The sequence below is a fragment of the Phascolarctos cinereus genome, unplaced genomic scaffold, assembly GCF_003287225.1.
Source record: "Phascolarctos cinereus isolate Bilbo 61053 unplaced genomic scaffold, phaCin_HiC Scaffold_4;HRSCAF=312, whole genome shotgun sequence".
NCBI classification, from domain to species: Eukaryota; Metazoa; Chordata; class Mammalia; order Diprotodontia; family Phascolarctidae; genus Phascolarctos; species Phascolarctos cinereus.
This window is the reverse complement of record NW_027555847.1, coordinates 295,689,814-295,698,181: the sequence shown is the minus strand read 5'-3', so window position 1 is coordinate 295,698,181 and position 8,368 is coordinate 295,689,814. Positions and strand designations below refer to the sequence as shown.

At 37.5% G+C, this 8,368-nt stretch overlaps 1 protein-coding gene across 1 annotated transcript; it reads right to left on the bottom strand.

Annotated features, from left to right (window-relative positions):
- Positions 1-5,883: 5,883 nt before the first annotated feature.
- Positions 5,884-7,376, bottom strand: LOC110223101 (HAUS augmin-like complex subunit 7). Its single transcript, XM_021008426.1, has one exon. It carries the CDS (start codon positions 7,201-7,203, stop codon positions 5,989-5,991), a length of 1,215 nt encoding a protein of 404 aa, XP_020864085.1. The 5' UTR covers positions 7,204-7,376; the 3' UTR covers positions 5,884-5,988.
- Between the last annotated feature and the right edge of the window lie 992 nt (positions 7,377-8,368).

Genomic DNA, 8,368 nt, shown 5'->3' with positions numbered 1-8,368 from the left:
ACAATTTTTCTTGAGACAGTCCAGGGCCAATTAAAATAATACCCATCTCCCCCTTTTGGAGTGTTCTTTAGGGGAATTAGCCCTCTGGAGTATATAATGATGAAATTTCTCAATAGATAGCCAAGAACTTTCTGTGATCTTTCATGTGGCATCCAGTCCTAGGATGGTCATTATGATTTTAGACTACACTCATGAATTAATTAGTTTTCAGTAACTAGATTTTTTTCCCTCTTTAAAGAGACTTTGCTAATATAGCCCAAGTTTGCATTTTAGGGAAAAAAGTCAAGAAAGGTAGCTCAAGTATCTTCTACATCTAGAGTCAGGAAACTTAGGTTTAAATCTGAAATCACAGACAATGTGCAAATAACCCTTATAGAGTCTCAGTTTCTTCATTTGTAAAATGGAAATTATATTACTTAAACCATCCACCTTATAGGATTGTTGTGAGTAAAAAACTTTGACAAATGGACTGGCATTTATTAAGCACCCGCTATATACCATAAACTGTGCTAAACTTTAGAGATACAAAGAAAGGCCAAAAATCATAACAGCAAAAACAAAATCAGTCTTTATTTGCAAGAAGTTAGTCATCATCATCATCATCATCATCATCATCCACAATAGACAACATATTAGAAAAAAATAGGATCCTTTGAAAATCCCATTTCATAATCTCACTATTACAAAAAGGGTCTCAGAATTCCATAGTGTGGTAAGATATTTTGACCATTCATTAAATGTCACTTATTGACTACTTACCATGTGCAAAGGCCCTTAATTGGTACTGATAAAGTACAGTACAAGAAAGAAACACAAGAAAAAAGGATGATTCCCAACAAATGGCAATACTAGAACAAATTTTCATCAAGTCCTTAGTGTTTCAGGAACCTGATGAATAACTCTTTGGATCTTTTTCAGCTTTATAACTACAGCCAACAATTCTCATCTCATGATTCAAAATACATGCCTAAAGTGCATTTTTTTAATTTTTTTTGTTTGTTTCAGTCACATGACACTTGCAGGGCGTTTGAGGCTCAAGTGCAAAAGTTGACTTTAGAATGGAACCCAATGGCACTTTGTGAATTTTCTAAGAAAGTCTCAGCTGAAAATTTCTAAGCAACTTATTTTCACTACTACATCTCCTGAGCATAAACACTTATTCTCTTTCTAAACAATAACAATTTCAAAAGCAAACTTGTTTCTAGTGGCTTTAAAAGAAGAGCCATTAGACTCATCTCTTGATTTTCTAAATGAATTTTTACATTTCAGAAATTGCACTTGAAGAATTTAAATTACCCAGGGCTACCAACATTGTAAAAGTTCCATGCTGCTCACATTTTTTTATACAATTTTTTTATGAACTTAATCATCATTTTTTTTCAAAGTACAAAGAAGAATAGGAAAGAAGGATATGTAAGAAACTATGGATTCCTGTTATGTAAAGGTTTTATTAAGAAATATACATGTAGGGGGCAGCTACGTGGCACAGTAGATAGAGCACTGGCCCTGGAGTCAAAAGAATCTGAGTACCCCTAAAACTATATAGTTTGTGATAAAGGCCTGCAAAATCAATCTCTGCTGTTTGGACACATTCTCTTCTGTTTGATTTGTACATGAGGCAGGTATTTTGCTTTAAAAGCTTAGACCGCTTGTAAGTATCAGCAGCTCCAAGGGTGGAGTTGTAATAAATACAGTCATTTAAAGGGACATTGACAGTTTTTAAAATAACTCTTTTTGCTTAATTCTCTTTCTTCTCCTAATCCCCATATGACTGTTGAGATAGATAGATAGATAGATAGATAGATAGATAGATAGATAGATAGATAGATAAAAGTAGATAGGTCATAGATAAATGATGGATGATATAGATAGAAAGATACATAGATAGATGATAGAGGTGTGTATATACATGTAAAATATACAAATATATTACATACACACATATACATATATATCAGAAATCATCTTGCTTTCCAACAGAATGATAGCCAAGTTAACAAAATAATGACACAACTTACCTAAAAGTTTTTGATTAAATTCATATTTCATCAAGTTACACATTCCAATAGAATAATTCTAAGCCAACTAGTATAGGAAAAGAAAGGCATTTGAAGTTGGAAGAGCTGAATTCAAATCCTAGCTATTCTAGTTCCTCTTTGTGTGACCACAATCACATCACTTCATCACTCTAAGCTTTAGTTTATCATCGGGAAAATCAGAGCATTGAATTAGATGATCCCTAATTTATGTTCCAGTTTTCTATCCCATAATCCTTTGTGTCACATGCTTGGATCATCATGACCATTGTGCTGTTTTTTTGGTTGTGTTTAAACTATAAGAGAACTAGTAGAAATAGTTGCATTTAAAAAAAAATTAATCATTGTGACTATTATCATTTCAGTAAAGGAAAAAAAAGAAATCACTTTTTTTCCTTCCCAGAGCTTCCTATTTTCAAACCTTTATTGTATACATTTCCACTATTATAGATTTATTCCTTTGAGTTAAGTATTTCCTTATTTGGGGAGCTGGAACACATGTAGTCATTGACAGTTTACCACAGAGAGGTATTATGTTGTGGAGGACAGAAGGCCAGCCTAAGAATCAGGAAGTCGGGGATGCAAGTGCCACCTTTGACATCTACTGACCATGTGACCATAGGCAAATAAATCACTTAACCCTCCCACACCCCAGTTTGTGAGTAGTTGCCAATCTACAGTGGTAAAGACAGCTTCCTCACCAAGAGTTTCCAATAAAGTGAATCTCAGGTACTGACAAATTCCTCCTCAACTACAGCAACAAAATCTCAGCATGACTCAGTTTACCATATCATTTCCCCCTTATATTAAAAAAGAACTCAGACAGCAAAAGCCAGGTGAAAAGAAGAGAAATTTAAACAGGAAGAAGGGGTGATGGTATTTACTACCTTGATAAATTTTTTCTCCTGCTCATTGGTTCTCATTTACTCGTATTATCACTCCTGACATTCCTCTAATTCTTTCCTAGTTCATTTCAGCTCCAAACTTTCTTCAGGAAACCATCCCTAATTTTATCCTACCTTTCCTACCTATCCTACCATAACTTTATGATTTTTTTTTACCTTTTTACATTTAAAATTATATCAGCATGACTTTTGCTGATAACTTTATGATTCTATGATTACTTCTCAAATGTATGATTATTCTTTCCTCCCTAAATTGTAGATTCATGAAGAGTAGGGCCTGCATCTTTTGGTTCTTTTGTATCCTCTTATGTTACTTTTAAAATTATTATATATACAAAAGGCCTTCAAAAATGTGATCCCTAAATGAATTAAACATGTTCTATCTCAAAATATGCCTCTTCTATGAAGGCCACTTTGGCTATTGAGATGTGCAATCCTAACTCTTAAATCTTATTGAGAATCTTCATTGAAGCTGCTTAGTAAAAATTAGTTTGTTTAGGGCTTTCTTTTTATTTGTTTGGTCTTTTAAATTAAAATCAGGAAAAGTATTCCTAGATGCATCACTTCTAGCCAAGAAGTTCATTGTACTAAAATTAATATTCACAATACAGATTAGTGATTTGACAGTGACTGTGAATGTTTATCTATAATGGAAAATATTTTATGAAAATCTTATCACTTAATTTCATCTACTAATGTGTAGCCCAAGTTCCTTGTACTATTCAATTAACTGTAAACTGGTATTTTCTTTAGTTTAATAGATCATTACCTTCTTGTTCTAGTTTCCCTTCCTAGTTATATCCCATATTTAATCTTCATGATTTAAAATAATAAAATTGAAAAAAAAATACACGACATTTACATAGTGGCTAGTAAGGGCTAGGGACTGTGTTAAGCACAATATTACCTCAAACATTCAATCCTCACAATAATCCTAGGAGGTAGGTGCTATTATTGTCATTATTTTACAAGAAGATGAGGAAATTGAGGCTAATAGAAGTTAAGTGATTTTCCTAAAATCAGACTGAGATTAGGTGACTGAGACCAGATTTAAAGTCAGATCTTCCTGCCTCCAGGAACAGCACTCTATCTCCCCTTCTCACCAGGCTTTTGCTGTCTGAGTTCCCTTTTAACACGCAGTAAAATGATGTGATACACTGAGTCATACTTGAAGATCTGTACTTGAGATTTCAATGGTTCTGGAAACTCTTGGTGAGGAGGCTGTCTCTACCACTGCAGATCAGCAACTATTCACAAACTGTCTTAGGGGGATGACTGGGCTCTGGGAGGCTTAAGCGATTTGCCAATGGTCACCCAGTGTGTGTTACAGGTGGCACTTAAACCCCACTCTTCCTGATCTGGCTGTCTGTCCTCCACAACATAATACCTCTGTATAGTAAACTGTCAGAGACTAAATGTGTTACCACTCCCATAAGAAGGAAATACTTAACTCAAAGGAATAAATCTGTAATAGTGGGATTTTAAGGATTGTGTCACATGAGTAAGAAAGATATTCTGGAGCAGGAAACTTTCTAGTTATTCCTCAGTTCATACCACATGGGCAATCATCAGCACCAGTAGCTTATAAAGACTTGAACTAAGAATTAGCAAGGGCATGAAGAGAGGAATGAAAACTATGGTGAGAGGGGTGGAGCAAAGAGACTGTACTTTACAGAGATGATATAATGGGAGTAGGAATAGATGATGTAGGCCAAGTGGGACTTACTATTTCAAATAAATTAAGTGGAAATATTAAGGACTGGATTCTCCTGCTGTTGATTCAAGTAAAAGCACAAAGTAGCATCCAATTATGATGCACCAAGCTGATTCAATCATGTTTCATAGTAAGAGTGATGTTTCTATCAGGAATTATTGGGGGTAGATAAAGAATGGTCATTCCCAAGCCCTAAATTTAGGACATACAAGATTGTAATGAGCTTCTGCATTTGTGTTGGTAATATAAGTATTTAGGGATGAGGCTATTTAAAAGCATCTATGAAGTGTCATTCTGCAAAGATCTTCTAGAAGCCTTCCATTGGCCTATAACTTAAAGAGAACAGGACCCCACATACTAACCCTCACTCTTTGGAGCCATTAAGTGAGTACAGAAGTATGACAATCTTTCTCTAAAATTCTTTTTCCAAAATTCCTCATTTTCAAATTCCCAAATTCATTAAAACCTCTACTCTAAGAATTGACTTAGCAGGGTGGGAGTAGATTGGGGAGGGGGAAGAACCCTTTGTTTCTAGTCACTCTAGATCTTTTAAACAGTGGAAAATAGGACTTAATTCCACTAAATAAATGGAGATAATTTTGCTCCAGAGAGATGACTTACTTAAGGGGGACAAGCAAGAGATTGGAAGTTCAGGGAAAATTCAATACAAAATAGTAACTTCAATAAACTGAGAATGTTATTTTTTCTTCAGATAGAGAGATCATTTCCCCAATTACATGTTAAAACAATTTTTAATATTTTTAAAGGTTTTAATTTCCAAATTCTATCCCTCCCTCATCTCCTTCCCTCCTCCCTGAGATAGCAAGCAACCCGATATAAGTTATATATGTACAATGTAAAACATTTCCATATTAGTCATTTTGTACAAAAAGACTAAAAAAAGAAAGTGGAAAATAGCATGCTTCAGTTTGTTTTCAGACAGTTATGAGTTCTTTCTCTAGAGGTGGATAGCATGCTTCATCATAAGTCTTTTGGGATTGTCTTAGATTACTCTATTGCTGAGAATATCAAGTCATTCATAGTTCTTCATCATACAATATTGATATTACTGTGTACAACATTCTGTGTATGATGGTTATGCTCACTTCACTTTGCATCAGTTCATATAAGTCTTTCCAGGTTTTTCTGAATCCATCTTGCTTATCATTTCTTATAGCACAATAATGTTTGAGGTTGTTCTTTTTTTTCACTTTGAAACTAAGGTGGTGATTTTATTAAATGCTTCTTAGAAAGTAAGGTGTACACAATTCGATTTGCAGTTTCATGTACAATCCTCTTTTTTCTGTGTGGACCTTGTTGGTGTTTCTCAAGTTCATTCAAGAGCTGTCCAAGGACTGTCTTGGAAGAGCTCATATTTCCTTTTTAACTCTTTCAATTTTTCAACCAAGGTCACCATGTAGTTGCCTTCACCCAAGTAGGCTTTCTCCCGTCCTGGCAGCTCTGCTATATCCTCCACCTTCACAGAGGTATCCATGACTTCATTGACAGCTTTCAGCTCCTGGTTGCAGAGGGTTAGAGTCTCATGAACAGACTGAAAGGATGGACCACACGGGTTGATGTTGAGGCCAGGGCGGTTACAGCGCTCATGAAGTTCATCCTCAAAAACATGTATAAAAGCAATCACCAGGTGATGGAAATCTGAGAGAGTCAAGCCCAAGGTGCCACTACCTTGGCTGGAGATTTTCCCACGGTGAGGTGAACACTGAACGGGGTGCCTGGCGTGATTTGGCAAAAACAGTCTGTCGACGCTGTCCTGGCGACTAAGGACCTCTTCCTTATGAGCCTGCAGCATTTCAGTGAGCTTAGTCAGTTTTTTGGAAAGCTCTTCCACCTTCCTCTTCTTTGCCTCCAGCGGCATTCTATGCAGGTTTTCCTTTATTCCTTGAGAGGGCTCCGTGTCCAGAGGCAAGGGACTCAACTTGGGATCTAGGATCTCCTTGTGGACGTGGGAAGTGAAGACCTTCTTCAGCAGCATCTCATTGTCCTTCACTAACTTGTAGAAGTTCTCCTCCACACTGAAGAAGCTGGTGGCATATTCAGGATCCAGACTTGTGACCAGATCCAATAACTGCTTAAAGAAATAAAGCTGTTCCTTCACACCAGTAGAGCCCTTAATGAGATCCTGATCACCTGGTCCACACAACATCAGTTCATGGCCAATTCTGGTCAACTCTGTTGTTCTCTCTTTAGCTCCAGAGTCCGGCACAGTTGCGAATGAATCCCCAAAGGAAGGATACAGTCTTGCAAATAACCATTCCAGAATAAGCAAACGGTAAATTGAGGGTGTACACAGGAACTGTTTTATTGTCCTCTGTCCAGTAAAATACAGACCGTCAAGGAAGGGGCAGTCTATGTCTTTTAATCTGCCCAGAACCCTCAGAGCCTCCAGTGAGAGCTGGGCGTCCTCCTCGTCCTCGTCCTCGTCCCCGTCCTCGTCCTCCCACTCGTCCTCACACCGTCGCTTCCTGGCCTGCGCAGCTTTCTGATCGTTGCGGCTGTTCTCGAGCCCTGTCCAAAGGTCGGCCATCGTCCCTCCCGCTCCTGGGGTAAGAAACGACTCGGTCCGATCTCAGGTTGTTCTTACCAGTACTGGCAAAACTATGACACAAACTAGCATTCCTGAAAATGTGACAGATGAGCTTCGCTGGGTCCAATTGGTCCTAACTTGTCATGAAGCCATTGAACTTCAGTTACAATTCAACTACGGTAAGAGAAAGAGAAATGTCTGGAGACCAGGAGAACACTGATTCTATCCAATATTCTACCTACCAGGAAAGACCTCAAAATAAAGATAAAAGTCACACTTCTGTCAATCTACAAACCAGGAAGGGCCTAAAGTGAGGAGAATGATGCTTTCAAAAGATGGATGTATCTTTAAGCCTCTCCTGTAAACTTAGCACAGTGTCTGGCACATAGCAGGTGCTTAATATAGTCTGATTGACTCACTGCCTCTCTCACTACTTTTGGTCTGGTTTGGTCACATATAATTACCTTTTTGCATGCTACAGCAGGTTCCTTAGAACACCTTCAGCATTTTAAACTTTTCACATTGTAATGTCTACACTATATCTTAGGGTCATTAGTGAGGATGGGGTTGGGGTGGGGGAGATCAATCAACCAATAAACATTTATTAAGTACCTACTACTGCTAGGCTTTGTGCTAAGCACTGGGAATGCAAAAAGAGGCAAAAGACAGTCCTTGCCCTCAAAGAGTTCACAATCTAATGGGAGAGACATCACGCAAACAAATGTAGACAAAGCAAGCAACGTATGTGACAAATAGGAAAAAAACAGAGGGAAGGCACTAGAATGAAGGGGTTGGGGAAGGCTTTCTGTAGAAGGTGAAATTTTAGTTGGACTTAAAGAAAGCCAAGATCAATAGCCCAAGCAGAGGAGGGAGAGCATTCCAGTCATGGGGGATAGATAGTCAGAGAAAATGCTCAGAACAGAGACATGGAGTGTCTTGTTTATGGAACAGCAAGGCCAGTATCACTGGATCAAAGAATATGTATTAGGGAGTAAAGTGCAAGAAGACTGGCAAGGTAGGAGAGTCTAGACTGGGAAGAGCTTTGAATGCCAAGCAAAACATACTGCATTTGATTCTGGAGGAACTAGGGAGCTACTGAAATTTATTGAGAAAGGGAATAACATGATCAGACCTTCACTTTAAGAAAATCATGTTAGTGGCTGAT

Bases quoted from the DNA above. Each gene is read 5' to 3' on its own strand.
- LOC110223101 (XM_021008426.1), bottom strand. From the start codon at position 7,203: ATGGCCGACCTTTGGACAGGGCTCGAGAACAGCCGCAACGATCAGAAA.